Source organism: Oxyura jamaicensis, chromosome 4 (genome assembly GCF_011077185.1).
Source record: "Oxyura jamaicensis isolate SHBP4307 breed ruddy duck chromosome 4, BPBGC_Ojam_1.0, whole genome shotgun sequence".
Taxonomy (NCBI): domain Eukaryota; kingdom Metazoa; phylum Chordata; class Aves; order Anseriformes; family Anatidae; genus Oxyura; species Oxyura jamaicensis.
In genome coordinates this window covers 26,546,907-26,567,619 of record NC_048896.1, presented here as the reverse complement: position 1 = coordinate 26,567,619, position 20,713 = coordinate 26,546,907, and the positions used below count along the sequence as shown (strand labels likewise).

General features: G+C 34.4%; 1 protein-coding gene across 6 annotated transcripts in view; it reads right to left on the bottom strand.

Annotated features, from left to right (window-relative positions):
• The window catches only part of CCSER1 (coiled-coil serine rich protein 1), a 712,119-nt gene that overhangs the window by 72,963 nt on the left and 618,443 nt on the right, over positions 1-20,713 (bottom strand). The window contains exon 11 of one of the 6 annotated variants that reach the window (XM_035326094.1): positions 7,531-7,571. The exons of the other annotated variants lie outside the window; for them this stretch is intronic. Coding sequence (XP_035181985.1) covers positions 7,546-7,571 — 26 coding nt within the window. The 3' untranslated portion in view covers positions 7,531-7,545. Of the gene's footprint in view, positions 1-7,530; positions 7,572-20,713 lie in introns of those variants that run through there. 6 annotated transcript variants of the gene reach the window in all.

Genomic DNA, 20,713 nt, shown 5'->3' with positions numbered 1-20,713 from the left:
GTTTTCTGAAGAACTTAGTTGACTGAACAGCTTAAAAAGTTGCTGAATATTTGAAACAAGTAGCCACTGTCACTGCAGTCAATACATGAGAGTGTCCCATAAATCTACAACTTTCATTCTAAATCATCACAGTTCAGTAAATCTTTAAAATTATACCCCTCAATAGGCTTCATTACAACTCTGATAAGAAAACATAACTGGCGTTAACTACTAAACCTACATAGACAGATTTGCATGGAGTAGTTATGCCTACAGTGCTGTCACAACATTCCTATTTCAGTCTTATTCAATCTGTTTTAATACTGGTAGCTTGGCTGAAGTCTCGTTTAGAGTTGACTGTCATTTTCTCTAAATCAAATACCTACGTGGTACTTTGCACCATCTTACTCTACGCTTGTATATACAAATTAAAGGAACACTTTTGCTTTGTTTTGTTTTTTCCTCTCCCCTCTGAAGATGTAAAAAAAAAATAAATGCTGTTTTAGTGACTGGCCATGAAACTAGATAAACAAGTCTCCCATCAGTCTGTCCTTTGGGTGTTCATCCACATCTTCAGGAATGTGGAAATTTCTCTCTTTGAGTTGAGAGAACTGAGTTTTGCAATTTATGGTACAGCTGTTCTTTAACTAAATCCCTGATGTGCTATTGATTAAAAATAAACTTCAAAAATATTTAAAAATGAACCCATTCAATTTGTGCCGCTTCTTTGAAATACAAAACAAGTATGAAAAATGATTCCATAAAGCATTGTATGAGCATGTTTGACAGTGCAACATCATCTTTTTTTATAGCTAAATGAATAATCCTTCTGACTAACATTTTCTACTAGGGTAAACTATAGAGTTATGCATTTATCACTGACCGTTGCTTATATCTTCTTTAGAAAAGTTATGCACGTAATACTCTTCATATTCAAAATTTCGTCCACTGGCCAGAGAATGCAGAGTACTGTTACTCTTATAGATGCCTAACTGAAGGGTTAAAATAATCTGTAGAGTTATTTAAATTGCAGATCTCTTTTTCTTTAGATTAGTGATATTAACTCCTAGTTTCTGTTCATCCTGCAATGGATATTAAAAAAAAACAAAACAAAAACAAAAAAAACTGAAAGCATACCATTATTGTGGATGATAACATTATCACAGATTCAAGTTACATACTGCATTTTACTCTTTAATTTGAATGTTCTAAATCATTCCTGGTATGAAATGTGTTAATTTGATTCATGTCAGTATGGAACAATGCTAGGGCCGCATGATGAAATATAACCTTCCATTTAAGAAAAACAAAGTGATTAGTGTCCATAGTTCTTGTATCATGCGAATGAAGGGTCCAGCAATTTGTGTAAATAGAAGGTTTGAAGGATGAACACTGAGACTCGAGTCTGGGAGATAAGAAGACCAAGGAGTTTTTAGGAAACTGCTGACTTTTGCATGGGATGCTGCTCAAGCCTCTGATAACCAGCAAAGAGATCCACCAAATAAGGAGAAAGGGGGAGTTGAAGGACAACCGAAAGACAAAACCTGGGAGGGAGACTACGAGCCTTCAGCACAAGAGACCCCCAGAAAGACCACCAGAGACTGATACGCATGCGTCCGGAGAGGGTTAGGATTCCGGGAACTAATTATAACAACCCTGCCTTTTCTAGGAATAATGATGAGTATGTATTAGTCAAGGAGCATAAAAATCAGCCACCTGATGTAGCAGGTGTGCATCTTGGTGGAGCAGAGACTCCTGGCACACCCAGCACTGTTTGCTTGCCTCTATTCGCTTAATAAATTACAAACTTTATTAGAATCCTATTTGGGACTCAATCATTTATCACATTGGGACTCCAACATTTTGAATAAGATGTGAACTTGTGAGCTCAAATTCTTTCTTTCATCTATTGCTTCAATTTCTACACAACTTTTGCAGTTTTTCCTTCCTCCTTACAGTGATTTCCTTGACAGTAACTAAAATCATTGACCCTTAAACATGCTGCTGAAGTTTCTATAAAGCTGGATTTTCTTAAGTTAGTATATAAACATCATCTTTATGCTCTGCATATATGCTTTTTAAATTCAAATAAACATTTTTTTTTATTTTTATTTTTTCCCTCCCCGCCTGAAGAGTACTGTGATAAACCTTTTCTCAAATATTGTCATTATAGTGCCCTGGCACTTTGCTGCTGCTGAGTAATGTACCATAGTGTGATGCAATAAAATGTTTTGTTGCAAAAAAAAAGTTCTTCAGGAGTGCCACACAAGTTAATTTTATTTACAAATATCATTTTAGAGTCCCCAGTCTCAGAATTAATTTTGCTCTTGTTCTTTCTTTCTCTTCCTCTTTTGCCTCCTGCATCCCATTCTGCACCAGCCTTTGAGTTAGACTCTAACAAGAACTCAGGCAAGCAAATGATGGACAAGGTAGAAATTCATTTTCAAATGCTGGGCCCTGGAGGAAAATCCATAGCTTTCAATCAGGTACCTGGATTCCTTATTTATTACTTAAGAGTGCTTAATAAATGGTCTGCTGAAGGAAGTAATTCATGATAGAGGGGGAGAGAATAAAAGTTTGAGTAACAGTAAGGGTGTTCTGATCCTTGATACTACATAAAATTCCCCTTGACTTACTTATAGCCATGATTTAGTTGCATCTTTTTGCTTCTGACGATTACAAACTCTTTTCATTCTATAGTGGTTACTTGGATTACCAGTAATAACTTTCTCTGCATTGTGCTTGCTCTCAATCATATTCCTCAGTTAATTTTGGCATATTTATTTTCCCCAGCTACTGACAAATACATTTGATTGCATTTAAAAGTTTGATGTCTCAGATTTCTCATCAACTTCTTATTTATTTGAAGCAAGCACTATATGTCTGAGCACGTGTCCCCCTAATACGTACTATTATGTTATTATCTATATGTACTATTTCTTCATTTTAGAAATATGAATTAACATACTTCAGGGAAAAAAAGAAGTCTTGATTAGTCAAGCTGGTTGAAGCACACATTTTTCTGGATTAAATATCTGAAAACAAACAAAAATATGGTTAAGATAATAAATAAAAGAAACTAAGATAAGTTTCTCTATTCCCTCTAATAAGAGAGAACTGCTATTTTGAAAATCAGATGATTTGAAAATCACCTCTGTACTATACAAGCAGACAACTTCAGCTTTTCATGTGCTCCAAAGCAGCATTTATATTGATGATTAGAATGCCAGAGTGGTGTCAACAAAACACCGGAAACATCAGAAATGGAGGTTATATGAGAAGCAGAAAAAAGCAAGGCTTTGTGCCTTGATGCATCTTTAAATCAACAGGAAATTGGGAACGCACAGCTGAGGCCAGTTTCAAAGGCCCATCAGCACCGTGTGATCATTGTCTGTGGTGAGCATAAAAGGTGTTGCATTCTCCCTGAATAAAGTTTTATTTATGTTGATCCTGCCTAAAACCACTGCCTCCTTCAGGAAATGACTTGAATTTACAAACCACTACCACAAATAGTAGTGGCACTCGTATTGTCTTAAGGTATTAATTATTACTGAAAGCCAGAATGTCCCACTGAGGAAGAGGAGACCTGGGGCCTTGAATGCAGACATCTTTGCCAATACTTTAAGACCTTTGAGGGTATCGCACGTGGAACTGCTGTCCTCCAGTGGAAAAAATCTCAATGGCTAATTAGCAATATGCATAAAAAATTTGTGGCAAAGGCAAGTTTTGGAACTAGTAATTGGTAGGCTGTCTTGCTTTGATTAGCAGTTATATTGCATGACAGACATGGCTGGAAGGAAGAAAAATTCAATGCCTCAATCTATTGTAGCATCCTCTTAGCTCAGACAAGTGGAAATACAAATCAAGTGATTATTCCAATTATCAAAGGCTTACAGGAATATATTGAGCCAAGAGAAATTTACCCTCATTTGATCAATTGCTTGAAATTAAAACTCTAAGAAACAGGAAGAGAGTCAAAACTACACCAAGTACATCCAACCTAACTGCAGCAGTGCAGGGAAGCAGCATGTACTGAGCAAACAGGGACACATTCCTCTTCCCAGTCCGTGCTGACAAACACCAATTAATATCTCCCAAGGACCAGGATTAGACTTGAAAACAACAAGAGTGACATTTAAATTGACTTTGAATATCATATATCTATTGTTTAGATTTATAGAAAAACACTGCCCTTTGTTTCTATCCTCTGGCATTTGTCCATTACAGTACTGTGCCAGAAGTGAATTGTTCAATTAAAATCTGAAACAAAAGGGATTGGTTCTCTGAGTTACAAAAATTAATCTTTTTAAAAGATGATACTTGTTAATAGAGGACATTGCTGTGATTCAGTGTCTGTGTTTAATTCCATTAAGCATTCATATTCCAAGTGCATTTCAAGTTTGCCCACATACACATTTTCACTGAAACCTCAGCATTTTTCTTTATAAAATAAAGATACAAATATATTTGGTTTCCTGGTTTTGCACAAAATTACTTATGTGTAGATTTTTAGCTGTTTCATGAGTGAAACTTGGGATATTTCCTTAAAGTCTTAAAAGACTTAAGACTTAGGTCTTTGGAGACCTGTGTTTGGTCTGTCAGACTTTTAATGATCTGAGAGAAAAAAATATGTTGTAAACTCACAATTTCGTCATGAAATAACATCTGGATATAACCTGGAATATCATCAATAAAGCGTTTAATGAAAAAGAATAATATTAACTATATGGCATATTGGTCTAATGAAAATATGTACATTTCCTACATGTCCTAGAAACCACATAAAAGAAGCACTGATAAAAACAAAAAGTAAGTATATGCCAATACTCATATCCATATAATCTCAATGAGGTAACTCAAATTGCCAAGATGTGATTGAAGAAAAAGAATTTGAAAGTGAAAATAAACAGAAAACAAAGTCCAGTCACAGTGATAAATACTACCACTTCCATATCCTCATGTTATTACATACAAAAAAAAAAAAAAATGCTAACGTCTAATTAGCCTATTCTATGAATTCATTTAAGGGATTTTTGTGATAAATAATATAATACTAACTAAAGGAATCAGAGTATGCTTAAATCATCAGGGCTGGATTTTAAATAACAATAGCTAAATAAATTTTCAAACTCTGCAAATTCACCATTAATACAGAATAATTATGTTTCTTAGTGAACTACCTAGTTCACGACATACAGTGCAGAAAATAGACAACATTTTTGGTATATTTTATTAGCACTCTTGCAAGCAAAGGTTCTGTATGTTTTCAGACTGTTCCCAGAAGCAAACTACAGGTCTATATATTTCATTTAGATCCTGTTCTTCCCCTCAATTATCATATATCTTCACTTTCCAAATGACTCTCAATGCCTAAAATTTACTGAACTTTGACCAACAGACTACAGGTTACACCAAAAAAGCAGCTGGAATTATGTAGTCCTCATAAATCAAAAAGGCAGGAGCTTGAACTTCAAGAGTGATCTTGAGACTGCAAAAAAAACTAGTAAAAGTGGAATGTATAAATTCAGAAGCAGATTTAAATCTTGGTTTAAGTAGGACATACAGTGTATTGTGTTACTCAAATATAATGCAGAATTGTCTCTATTAATTTGAATCCAAGAACGCTGCAAAACCACCGAGAAAGCCTACCAGTGGGGTTAGACTCAGTCATTCAACTATGAGTCCATCCATTAAATCTATGTCCAGTTATCTCAATGTTTCCAGTTCTTTCTTCTCTAAGAAGCTCACTGTTCAAAACAAATCACTTTTTCATCATTTTAAATCAAATTCCATTTGTGCTTTTGCAAAATATAATTCTACAGCAGGTAACATAACAAAGCTATAACCCCACATGATTACCGTAACTGAGCCATGATCCTTATACATTGGCTTAATTGAGGCAATTAATATCTAATTTTATATCCCTCATCTTTTACTTCACTAATAAGTAGGGAAAATCCATTTAGGTAATATAATTACACAGGTTGGAACATAACAGGGAAGAAATGATAGTTCATTTAGGTTTGACCTCTCAGTAATATATCTTGGAAATTGCATGCTATGAAGCCACAGCTTGCAACTATTTAGGACCACATCTATATACATCTTGAATGTCTCTGTGTAAACTTGTGAACGAGGTATGGAGATCATCTTAGCAAATTAAAATGTTAGCACTCAATACAAGAAAAAATTGTGCATATAAATCCAGCTTTCTGAAGTATTACTTTAAAAAGAAGTTTTGCCCCTTCCTTTTTTTTTTTGAATAATATCTGACATCATTTTACAGTCTGAAGTTGAGTGGAAAGACAAAACACCTCCTTTAGCAAAAGAAGTGCTTATGCAGAAAATTAATTATATTTTTTATTAGTGAAAATGCTTATGCTGTTCAACAGTAGTTGCAGAGACACTGCAACAATTGAAGAGCCTAGAAATGGTCACACAGAATAAATTTTTATTATTATTTTTCATGATTTTTTTCCTCATTATAACCAGTTATATTTCTAGGTACACTGCAGCTTACAGACTTATGAGGATGGTAAATTGTTTCAAATCAAATCTTAAATAGAAGAGACTAGCATCTCAAATGGTGAATGAGATGTGTCATCATCAGAATCTGCTGAATTATATTTATTTTCACCAGCTCCAGAATTGCTAACTTGCATTCAGAGAGGACATTTGTGTTAAGGATAATGCATAGAAATATATCATTCATGTTTAACATGTGTATGTATAAAAACAATGCATAAGCTTATGAACTCACATTCATAACTATTTTTCTGAGAAACAGGTTGCACGACAGTTTTCAACCGTCACCAACAGTTTATTTTCAATAGCTCTTTGATGAAATTTTATTCTGCCAAAGTGTAAAAGTATATGGACTAATCAACCTACATGCCAGTGACATTCAGAAATTGGAAAAATTTGCACCTAAGTGAGCAGTTTTAAATTCTTGCTACTTTCTCAAAACCAAAAGAAAATCAGCTAGCCATATATCAATCTGTACATAACATGTTTCTGAAGGCTACATAAATAGTGATGAATTATGGTTTGGATACACAGAACTAGAACAATAAGGAATAATAAAAGTACATGTTTATCCATTGGTGTTTACCATTGCAGGGGTGGAAACTACAGTTGAGCATCAAGCATATCAAGATAAACTGTTCACAAACACAATAAAATCTAAGCAGTGCAGTTTAGAGGTTCTTAAAAATCAAACTCCATAGCTAATGTTAATCCACTCAAAATATTATGGGGTTCAGGCCGTGACCTAAGAATAATAAAAAACCTGTAGGGTATTGCCTTCTAAGCCAATAGGAAAGACAGAACCTCTTTGTTCCAGAGCATTAGGTTAAAACATTAAAAAAAAGAAAAAAAAGAAAAAAATAATAAAAAAAGCTTCCTGATATGCTAATTCATATCTAATGGCAAAAGAAAAGAAGCAGAAAAGAGGTTAATCTAAAGGAATCTTGCTATGACAATGCACAACACGGAAAAGGTTTGAAAACACACATACATGTTTCCAGAGACATGTGGCACTGTACCTGGTGATGTAGGGGATTTCCTTCACACAGTGGTAATGATTACACACACTGTAATCAACAACATGAGACATGATGAGGGATAGGTAGAAAAAAAAAAGAGAGAAGGAATGAGGATGATATCAAAACACATGAAACGATGACAAACAACTTGAAAACTTCATGGCAATACTGAAGAACCCCTTTCAACTTAGTTCTGAAACCTCTAAACTAAGCTGACCACAGCCCATACTTTTTCAGATTTCACTCTGACATGTGTTTGCTTTATGTTTATAACTGCAGTAAAGAAAGACTGGTCTTCTGCGGATATAACATTTCAGTTGATATTATTGTCCGTTATTAGAGCATTACAAACTGGTAACAAATCCCACCACTGTCACCGAAAATTTGTTGTTGTCGTCATCAGGTATCTGAACCAATACATTGCATTAGGTTATGAACACACGGAATGAGATGTTTAACATTTTTGCAGTCACTGAAGAGGAATCTCAATTGAATTGCTATGAGAAAAGCCATCTAAAATTTATCTTAAAATTCTAGACAAGGAATAGATAAATGTTCTTCCTCTTTAGTCCCAGTATTAATAGACAACCTCCATCGAAAAATGGTCTACTGTAGGCAGGGGGAGCAGGGATGGGAGGCAGCAAAGGGAGAGGACCTCTGCTAACCATCAATCTTAAATCAGTCATTTTCATATATTGTTTTAATTACCTGTGTTAATATAGGATTCACAAATTTTAAGTTACATTGGTTAATTTAAATAGTAAACCAATTGCCAAGGTGTTATCAGAGAGCGGTGGAACACCTCTCTGATGAGGACACGCTGAGGGAGTTAGGGTTGTTTTGCCTGGAGAACAGAAGGTCCAGGATTACTCTACCACAGACTTCCGGTACCTAAAGGTGGGCTACAGGAAAGCTGGGTAGGAGCACTTCTTCAGCAAGTGTTCCTTAGGACAAGGAATAGTGGCTTTAAATGGCAAGGAAGTGGTAGATTTAGATTCGATCTTAGAAATAAATTATTTACTGTGAGGTTGGTGAGGCACTGGAACAGGTTGTCCAGATAAGCTGTGGATGGTCCCTCCTAGGAAGTGTTTTAGGCCAAAAAACACTTCAGGGTTTTGAGCAACCTGGTCTAGTGGAAGGTGCCCCTGTGCATGGCAGAGGGGTTGGGGTTAAATGATATGTAGGATCCCTTCCAACCCAAACCATTCTATGATTCTTAGCTTTATAATATCACTGCTAAAAGCCATCCATAAAAAGAGATATAAATAAATTATACTGTAAGAAACAGCTGTTATTGTTTATTTTAATCTTTTTCTATATGTATTTTTGTTTCTTTAACAGTAAGGAGCCAGATTGATGGCTGTGGATGGAAGGAGTGTTTGCATCTTTAATAGCAATGCCCTCTTCTGCACAGCAAGTAGGGAAAATGAAAGAAGCTGACAGACTGAATTTCTGGACTCACAATAAGAGATACATTTATAAGAACTGGGATCCTAGCATGTTTCTGGTATTTAGAATACAACTTCATTAGAAACTAAAGATGTAAATATTACTTAGTTTCCTGAATCTTTGAATAACATTTTCTTGTTCTGACCTTATCAGTTTCTTAGAGAGGAAAATAGTAGCCTAGATACTGTTTTAAGCAATGCTAGTACATGTCCACAAATAAATAATTAATTGAATGGGGACTTCTTCGGTTACCATTATTGTCTGTATATCATCTGTTTATATCATATTATTGTGTATTGTATGCGTAGTATAAGGGACATGCTTTAGTGATGGGACTTGGTTAGTCAGGTTGATGGTTGGATTTGATGATGTTGAAGGTCTTTTCCAATTTATATGATTCTATAAACTGTTTACTTCTACATATTGTATATTCTGTGTATGCACAGATCATGTATGTGTTTTCTGAGCAGTACTTGATAATTTGGAAAGCAGTGTAAAACTTCTGACACGTATCCTTTACGCTGGCAAGCAAAGAAAAAATAAATTCAGTTCTTAGTAAATAGAATTGTTTAACTAAGTTTGCATCTACCTTATCCTTTTATTTATAATTTTATTTATAGGAAACCATCTTTAATACAGTTTTATGGTTCATGTATTTTACTAGTGTAGTTTGAACAGCATAACAAATCAAACTGAGAAACCAAACACAACTTAAGTAACCATTTAATGATGAAAAATAGCATCATTTTTTCCTGTTATTCAGCTGATTTATGTGAAAAATCATTAATATTATTTTCAAATTAATTTAAATTATTTTCTAAATCAGTAATAATCAGATGATAAACTGAAATCCCATGTTTCAAAGCAAAATTGCTATATGTTGTGCCGTCTGACCGCTGGCTCAAAGAAGAGAAATGCTGGAACTGCTGCAAGTTGGCTCTTACATAACCATTCTCCTTAGTGCATCATCATAGATTTCAATTACAGAGAAAATAAGACTAAAAATAAAACAGAACTAAAACATAAATGCACACAAGAAGTTTTGTTCTAAAGTCACATATAAATCGAAGAGCTGAAGGCCACAGCAATATATCAAGTTCAAAGCAGTAAAATGAAACAGCAGTTGAATCCACTGGTACAGGCAGCAAAGTTCCCACATTATCCCACCTTTACAAGCAGTTTGATTGAAACTGTAAAATTTATCAGTAGTTTCAGTTAGAGATTTTGCTAAAGCTTATACAGATAGTATGTCAAGAAAGCCATGGTTAACTGATGGAAGATAAACACCTTCTAATACTAACTGGATACTGCTAAGGAATGAAAGAAAGTCTTAAACAAATGGTGCTTAACCAAGCTGCCTATAATTGAGACCCCATAAATTCTTTTTTTAAAAGTCTACTGAGGAATGATGACAGGGGCAAACCCCCAAGAATAAAAATAATTCCAGTTGCAAAACAACACCAGAACCAGGATTCAAATTCAGCAGCTTCATAGCACCAGTGGTCCCACTGAAACCACCCAATACTCTGTCCCAGCTCACTTGGCTACATCCTGTACTGACAATGCAACCACAGGCAGACTCAGTTTCTTTTTTTTTTTTTTTCTTTTTAAAGACACACACATTCACAGCCCTAGGTTTTGTGTTTTACCTTAGACTTTTTTTTTACATTTCAGTAGAATGATGAGACTGGGGAATAATTTAAAGAGGTGTCCATTGATCCCCTTACTCTTCCATCTATTTCATGGGGACTGATATATCTGTATTCCCACATGGATATTTCAATGCTCTAAAGGGTCTGGCACATTACTTTGTCTGCCACTTCAATTCATTCATGGAGACGTTGTGCCATTTAAGCACTGTTTCTGGTAATCAGAAGGAAGACTTGGAAGAATTATAGAATCATAGAATCAGTTATTACTCTCTCTATGCTGTCTTACACAGTATTGGGACAAACTGTAGTAACCATTGAGATGGGCAAGGAGTCTCATTAGGGTGGTGAGCATATTAATTTTAAGTTTGCCCCTAGGTACTTACTGTGAGTATTAGTTAATAAATAACTGCTTTATAAATCTAGGCTGTGCATATAACGTGTATATAGTTTTTTTTTTTTTTTTTAAGTTAGTAAATCTTTTTAGGGGTTCATACCCTAAAAAGACACAAAGCAGTCTGCTCACTTTAACACCATCATTTTTAACTGAAACAAGTAAACACGTCTACCATCAAAATTTATGTAAATTCAGTGCTCCCCTATTTTTTCTGAAAACAATATGAGACAGATCTGATTTTTTTTTTTGTGATGCCCTTCAGTTTTGTCATTCAGCAGTGCTCTGTGTTCAGTGCATCAAGTGGCAATGTCTTTCATTAACTTCTGCTGGATAAGCTCTTATTTCATGTCACTTCCTGTTCCTTTACATTGATTTCCACCTGTTTGCCTATGAATTAATTCAGGCTCCTTGTACTGTACCCTAATTTGTAAATTACTTTTCACAGATAAAATCATAAAAATGTTTTTCTCAAAAATAAAAAAAAAGATGCTGTTGCCTGTTTTTGGAATTATTCTTTCCTTCTTCTTCACGAATATAATCAATACTATATATCTCATGGTATGTCTTAATTTGAGTGGTTCACCTTGGCTAATTCTCTTTATTGGGGAAGAAAAATATTTTTGTCTGCAAACATCTAATAACCACGTGGAAACCTTTAAGAATTATATATAAATTATAGGTAAAATAAATGTTATTTAATAATTCCTTGATATAAATAGATTTCCTGACACTTTATAATAACCTAAAAATAAAAGATACAACCCTGAAGAATTATCTAATATATGATAAAACAATTAATAATCTCTCTCCAATGGAGCATGTATAATAAGTCTTTTGGAATGAAAGACTGTATTTATGATTATTTCTATGGTGGTTATCCAGCATCCAAGTACCATGCATTAAGTCATTTGTCAAAAAATTTTTTATGTCACTGTAAGAGAGAGATTTATAGGAAGGCTGAGAAAAGACTCACATCAGTAAACTTCCATGGGGGTTAACTCTACATGTAAAGATAGCACAGAAACAGAAGGCTACGGGGAGGAATTTGTGAGTTTGGCCTTTATGAAAGTTTTGAATGCTTGGGGAAAGTGTCAGGACAATTTAACAGAGGTAGACTCATGAGGGTTTGAATCCAACCTTGAGAATGAGAGCAATGCTTTTGCATTTAATTCTCAAAGCAAGGAATCAAGAATTCCAGGACAGTAACTTCTCACATATATCGTGCTCAAGCACCTTACACCATGAGTAGACATACTGATTTTAATTAATCCATTTACTTCCAGTCATTTTGCTGACTGGAAAAAGCTTCCTTTACAAACTAATTATTTCCTAATTTTATTTTTTATTAAATAAAATTAAGTAGGAATGTTCTGGGCATCAGAGATTCATGCACAAGATACCCTGTATTTAAGCATAGTCACATACTCAGCAAAACACAGCTGTCATCCATCTGTCCTGTGAAACAAGAGTTGGATGCCTTGGCACAGTCAACAAATTGTTCTGGCTGAAGAAAGAACATCCCTTTATTTCCTCATGAAACCTCAAGGCTACTACCTAGATTCATGGTTACATTGCAGAAGCTTTTCAAGACAATGAATTATTTTGCACAGACTACTATAGGGATTTCATTTCATCACAATTACCCCCTACACCCACTTAACACTAGCACATACTGTCCTACTGAAATATTCTCACTGTATAAAACCGCAATGGGACAGCAGCATAATTGCAAAATGGTATCCAATTCTTCATTTATTTTATTTTATTTTTTTTTTTTTTACCAACCCAGAGGATAAGTATGTGGAATGACATCTATCATTTGTTCATCCCAAACTGTTACTGTCATAGTTTAAAAGAAAAAAAAAAAAAAGAGAAGTTACACCATCAAAAATAAAACTAACTAAAGAAAGGGTAAAGAAAGTTGCTAGTAGGATTCCATTTGGAGCCCAGCATAAATGAAGTGTTGTTTTATTTATTTATTTTTAAATTAAGTTAATACTAGATGCCATTTCTTTTTCCAGAAGCTCAGGATCTGTCAGTGTGGCTAGACCCTCTTCTATGCTAAATCTGACAAATTGTTTAAAACCACTAAAATTTTCAGCAATAAAAGCCTGGTAAAATTATGAAAGATGCTTTTAAGATACTCTGATTACCCTAGGCTAGAGTAGCAGCTAGGAGCTATTGCAGATGCTACTGTTTATAACAGGCTTGTGCCTTATATTAAATTACTCAGGGGAGAAAGAGCAAGCTGCAGAAGAACAGTTTTCTTCCAACTTCCCTAACATGTGAACCAATTGCAGACCGACCTAAGAGAAACAAACTTTTTTTTAATTAATAAATTCCAAAAGCCCAGTAGAGCCCAGTAGAGCTTTTTGGCCATTATGAAGAATGTGTAAAAGTATGAAAAAGAAACAAACTCTGTTCCACAGCAAAATGATCTCACGTAACGCAAACACTTGAAAAATAAAATAAAAATGGTTCAGCAATGGGATAATATCAAAATTCCTGGGTACATGAGAATCCAGCACATCAGACTGAATGTCTGAGCTTCTGAGAAGTGACTTCACCTGAAGCAAGGTATGTTCACCACCTCAATATACCTTGAAAAATTGGTCCTTTAGAGATTGTTTGTTTGTTCTAAACAAAATTCCTAATTGGGATTGATTAATATAATGGGGGCACAAGGGATCTTAATGGACAAATTTTGCACATTTAACTTGTAAATGTGTCTAAAAATTCAACTTGCAACAATTATTTAATCATCTCTAGTACACGATCTTGTTTTATTACTGTGCTAATGAGTTGAGCAGAAGTAAATAAAAAAGTTATTGCTCAGAAATAATGTTTCACATCTCTCTCTGAGGATGCTGATCAGACAAGAAAAAGTTATTTCTTTGAACATTTTATTAAATTTATGTAATTCCTTCTGGAAAGCTCTCCCCTTCCTATATTTATTCAACCTTACCATAGCATAAAGTCCTAGTTATGATTTTTAAATTATGAAAAATTTTCAGGACTTTTTGATATTGTTGTGTTAGTCATTGATCTTGCGTTATTCATATGTAATAAGACTGAGGTATGGACCTAGAAGCTGTATGTTCTTATAACTATATAACAGAATGCAAAAAAATTGAGAGCCTCATTAGTAAAACTGAAAAGATTTTTTGACCTTCCAAAAGATCATACAATAACATTCAGAACTATTAGTTAATACAGAAGCATCATACTTACGTATTTTAAATAACTGGTTAATTCTTGTGAATTCCACTTACATGTGTATACCCCACAGCCTCCATTGAGGAGGTCAGAACATGCCTATTAGTTCAATCTGGAAAACTACATGGTTTTATGTACTGCATCATGCCCTGTTATTAGCTTAGTGATTTTATTGACCTAAAATGTCATAAAGGGCACATTTGCTTTGTTACTGACATATGTATGTGCACATGCATTTAGAATTTACCTTCCAAGTTTGTGCTTAAGCAATCTAGGGTTGCAAAGTCCTTTGAAGGCTACTTAAGTTTTTCTTACTTGAAAAGAGTCAAGGTCTTTATTTCAAAATAGGTAGAGATTTGCAGATAGAAATTCAAGCACTTTTTTCTAGATTTCCTACTGAATATCATCTGTGAATTATGGCAATACTTACTTCATGATTTGTACCATCTTGCTAATTCTTCTGTTCGGACTCCCAGCTAAGGAGAAGAGTTTGCAACATGAAAGTTTCAGAAACTGGCAATGTCCAAGAGTTTGAACTAAGTATCATTTCCATCCTCAGTGATGCTGACAGTTTATGAGCTGTGGCACAGACAGAATATACTGCATGCTTAGAGCATGCTTGGCAGTATTATTTTAAAAGCATGCTAAATGTACAGCATGTATGTTATGGAAGCCATGGAAACCCTGTCATACAGCTGATCCCTTTGAGCAGGCAAAATATCATCCAGAAAAAAAAACAAAATGCCTAAGTCCATACAATTCTTCCATCCTTGGAAATGTTCAAGGCTATGATTGATGGGGTTTTGTGCAACATGATTTAGTGGAAGATGTCTCTGCCAAGGGAGGGTGGGTTGGAACTAGATGATCTCTGAGGTCCCTTCCAACCGAAACCATTACATGATTCTACGATTCTATTAAGTTCCTATGAAAGAACAGCTCGACATCTACATTTCATTCTGTAACTCTTAAGGCCTTCATGAGACTGACACAATTACTAGAAATACTTTTCAATTGCCAAATGCTCATCTGGAATACGATGAACAGAAGTTCACATAATAACACTCTTTTTAACATAAAAGCTTGAACTTAGCTTGGTATAGTAAGACTACGTTGCCAAATAAGTCTAAAGGACTTTGAAGTTCACTGCCTTAAAATCTACTTGCAAACCCACTTAATTCTTCAAGCCTGAGATCGTGAGTGTGAATCCACTCAACATATTTCAAATAAATATTTGATGTAATCAGGTGCTAACATGGTGAATGCAAAAAATCCAAACTGCTACAATTCAGAGAACATTATGTTACACCTTTAATTACTAACTCCAATATATTTTCTTTACTCATATGCCATTTTTAAGAAAGCTTCTAATATATAAGTAACTATACAAACTATAATCTATCATGTAGTGAGAAAAATGAAAAATGTGCATCTACATCTAGTTAAAACCCATATGAGAAACAGTCTAACCTTTCAACGTGACAGGTCTGTCATGACAAAATATTTACTTGGTGAAAAGTTATAATTCTTTGAGAATTTTTCTAATTTTTCCAACCCAAGCAAACTTTCTCTTTTAAGCTGACTTTTCACATATAAGGAAAAATATCACTTATCTTTGCAACGTTAGAAGGCATCTTTTATTATCTTTCTTTTTACTGTTGTTTGGGATGTCTCTTCACAATCTGGAACTCTGCCTTTGAGAACAGAGAGTTTTGAATTTCTTATGGAGACAGCAATATTGAAAAAGGTACCTGCTGCAAATCTGTTCATCTAAAAAGGTAGTATATTAGATAATGAGTAATTTTCATAAGAAAACTGGTTTATTGGTTTAAAGTTAGTTTAGAATACAATGTAGACAATCCAGACACCTGAAAAAGCTAACTTCCACCAGTACCAAATCAATTAAATTTGCACAATAAAAGTCAGAGACAAAATGACTGTGCCAATAGACCTCACACCACACAATTCTCACACCTAGAGTCAAAAAAATTTGCAGGCCTAAGAGCTGTGTGTCATTTCAAGACTTGTGTTAGGGTTTTCAGTGGTCAGTTTTTATGAAGTAACAGCACAGCTGTCCTCCACTTCTGTTTTTAATTCATATTTGCAAAAAAAAAAAATCTTAAAAAGGGGAAGGGTTCAAAATGCAGAGTTCAAAATCAAGAAGGAATGGCTGCAAGTGATAAGGCACAGGACTACATTCAGTTTCGACTCAGATGTACATACAGAAATATGATAAAGTTAGGAAACTCATGTCAGCTCTTCCAACATTTGAGGAGCCTTCAAGTATTTTAACAGTTTTGTCTGTCAGCCAGAATTGCCTAAGTTACATCCGGAAAGCTTCTGCCAAGGTCCTGGCACCATCTGCCATCCCCTGAAGTACAGCCAAGGTATCATATTGTATAATTGCAGGTGAAAGTGGCATGTCTCCATATGAAACTGGATCACTAGCGTGACTTTCAACTTTGCTGAACCCTTCAGGAGGGATTTGTGTATTTCTGAATTTCATAAATTTCACCAGTTAATTCGATGCGCTCCGTCCTTCAATAACAATCCTCAGCCATGCAGATCTTCCATTTTACACCAGACTTCTGATTTCCAAACACAAACAAATTGAATGGTTCCAAGAGTTTGCTGTACTGATCCTCAGACAGGGCTAGGAGTGGCAGTGTAACAGCAAATTCATATCCAGGCTCTCTCAAGAAAAGATGGTTAAGAAGTAGCATTTACTGATTTTAATATTTTCCACAGCATAAGGTTTGTCAAATTTTGAAAGGAGAAAACATTTTTTAACTAAGTTACAGGGTGTACAGAAAGAAGGGATTTACTCCACTTTAAAAATGGAATTGTAAATTTGAATCATGGGAAGGAACTGCAGAAGAAATTATTTTCAAAATGATTTTTTTTTTTTTCTCAATACGATGCTTTAACAAGTTAGAGAAATGTTAGTTGTACTTTATTTATTTCCAGGCTGGTAGGTGTTGAAGCTTTTCTCTAATTAGAGAAAATGTTGTATTCAAGTTTTGTCATTGCTTCTTTGTACAAAATGGAAAAACACAAAGAAATAAATGAAGAAATTGCAAGCGCAACCTTACTATTTTCTCAAACAAATAGAAAGGGAAGAAATAGTCACAAGCTTATAATGTCTCCCTAGCTTACAGGTTAGTTTGAAAAGACTACCTTCCTGATGTTGTACAATTTGTTACTACAGTAACAAATATTTATTTTCATTTAGATGTTTCTGTGGTGAACAAGTAAGACGTGCCAAGACAGCTGATAAAAGGTTGTGTAATATATGGTATTCAAAATTACCTTCCTAGGCTATCAACCTCAGCATAATGGCATGTTTTTAAAAACATGCACACTTGGACAATTCCTCAGATAACAGTAGTGACCCAAATGTTTATGCAGCCATTTAGCAAAGATGCTCTTTCTGACAAAGATGGTTGGTTAGACAAAACAAAGAGAAAATGTCACTGAAATATAAATATGTTTGAAGATTTACTGAGTCAAGAACTAGCTTAAAAGTGGGTTTGAAAGTTTAGAAGTTTTCATTCAGAAAAAAAGGGTTACTTATCATCAAGCCATAATCCATTCTGCATTTTTTTAAATAAAAATTTTGAAAGATTTTATAAAAACAGTTTTAAATCTTAATAATTTACCATATTTTTCTCTTGATGTGTTAAGATATTTTTAGCCTGTTAGAGCACTTGTGTTCACGTTTTTTTGATAGCTTGTTTCTGGTAATTTTTGGACATCAACAGTAATAAGAGAATCAAGGCTACAGGACAACTTAATGTTGCTTGCCTTCGAATGACACCATATATGTTTATTTTATTACTATCAGAATTTCATAGCCATATATGGGATGGGACTGAAAATTAAGATCAAGTTTCTTGAATTTTAAAATAAGACAGTCTAAAACAGATTAATCTATTTCTTTTTGTTAAGCAAAAAGTAATTCACATATTTTATTTTATTTTTTTTAGAAAAAGCAAGCTTTGTTTACAACATATTACTTATTATAGAAATAATTATGATTTGTGTAATTTAGACCTCAGTAAATCTACCTCAGCCAAGTAACTAAAATGTTAAATTTGAAAGCTAAAACGTCCAAAATACAGTCTACTTAGCACTACCTATCAATGCATCCTATTTGTTTTAGTTATTTTTAAAAATAAAGTGAAAATATAAATATTTATTGATATAGTCTTTAGAGTAGCTCATGTTTGGTACTGTTACCTTTCTCAGTCTTTCTAAACTTGCAATGAGCTTTTGAAGCTAAATTTTTTGAGATAAACTGAAAAATTCCCATAGAAGTTTTGAATCCCATAGGAAAAAAAATATCAGCTTTTCAAAACTGTTAAAAATATAAGAGTATTTAAAATAATTTCTTTCACTTCTGTAGTTTCAAAATAGCAAAACCCTCTGACCTAAGGGAGAAATAAAAACCTCCAAAAAGAAACATGTCCAAGATCAGGTATTTTCTTTTTTGTGATTGCCTCAATGCTGGCATCCAAATAAAGCTAGAAGCCTGACTTTGCTTTTCTAATTTGTACAAAGAAGCAGCATTAATGGAATTTGAATATATTTTCCCTAATTAGGGAAAAAGCTTAGATACCTACCAGCATGGAAAAACTAATATATAAGGAACCAAGAACTCCAACATCAAGTCCATGATCTCTGATACTAATACATCACATACTGTGTTTTAAAGGCCTCTGTGGAGCCACAAAACCTCATAAAAATATGTTCATTAGGATTTTCATGTTGTATATGACCAATACAATATGTTGGTAGTCCTAAATTCTGACGTATTTCCAATAACTAATACAACACTGCTTCTTCCAGATGAGCACAACACACTTTTCCAGCACAAGGTATTGATGAGACCCCTTTCAATAGCAACAGCCCATTTTACTGGTGTAAAAATGTTTCACCAGAAATAGTTTTCTTTTTTTTTTTTTTTTTGGAAAAAACACACAAAATCCACCTCTAAACCAAAAGCAAACAGATAAGCAGTCCAATAAGTTGGCGTATTAAATTGAGAAAAGGACAGACAAGGAAGGATGGATTTCTTGGAGAAAAGTGGGGGGAGAATAATGGGATGGTGCCTGCCTAAAGGACCTAAGGGTTGAAATAGCTAAATTACTACTTGCAGTGTATATTTTCATGCTTAAAACAGACTTGGTGTCTAAGGACTAAAGAATGATAAATATGATCTCAATGGAGGAAAAAAAAAATCACAGATCTGGATACCTTCAGATCTTGTTAATGTCTTACTAGGCACATGCTTAGAAACAGGAGAAAGTCTAAAATTGGTGTACATCAGAATAAATGTTTTCTACTTGAGAGGAGTTGGCTGGCTGACAGTTCAATACTGTGTTATTCAGGGTATAAAGGGCAAAGGCTGACTGTTAAGAATTGCAGGCCACTGCAAGACTGAGTGGATAGACACAAAGTGGCCAGAGTGAGATCATCTCTGTATCATGATATGTGGCTCTGTGGTACATCAGTTCAGCACTCAGCAGCAGTCAAGAAAGCAAATGGTCTATTGGAAATTAAAAAAAAATAAAAATAAAGAAACAGATAACAAGTACTATCAAAAGTATGGAAAAGTTTCCTGTACAAGGAGTAACCAAATAAGCTAAGGCACTTTGGAATGTAAAGGAAATTATGATAGGGCATGGCAAAAGTGGATAGGTATGAACTATTCATGAATATCACTTAAGATTTATGAAATAACACTTCTGATAATTAAATGAGCAAACAGGAGAAGGTTCTTCACACAGCACATTGCAAGTCACAGATACACTCCACATAATTGATAGGAGGCATCAAAACCACCCAAATAGTTGCGAGACAAGATACTGTGGTAAACTGATTTTATAATATGTTTAACCCAACTCAGTGATAATCTATGCCAGATGAAGGCAGTTTGAAGGCTGTATCAAGTAGGAGAAAATATGAAATAAGGGTTGACTGTAAAGGGTGCGATGAAACCTCTGGCTATATGGATATTTCTGTACAGACCTTAGGTGCCTATAAAGACTGATGGAGTGATGAAACAAAAAAAGGTTCTGACACAATACCAGGCAACATCACCATGATCTTAGGCACTATGCAAGGTCTCAAATTCCCTTATAAAGATGCCTAAAATCTGAACAAATCCCATTTAACTACAGCTATGCTTATTGGTAGCTGAAACAAAGTTAATTTAATACAAACTATAGTTAAGATATATCTTGGGCACCTAGTAACATACAGAGTCTTTATGTGCTGTGAACAATCATGGCAAGCCATACTATTTATCTGCCCTCTCTGTGGGATTACTTCACATACTGCCTTTGAAAACCAAGAGGATTGTTATGGAACAAATACTGAATTGAAAGTCATGACTTAGTCAAGAGTATACATGAACTGGAGCTGAAAATACCTAGGCTGTAAGTGGGAACGGCCCCACCATAAGGACCTACTATTAGTGG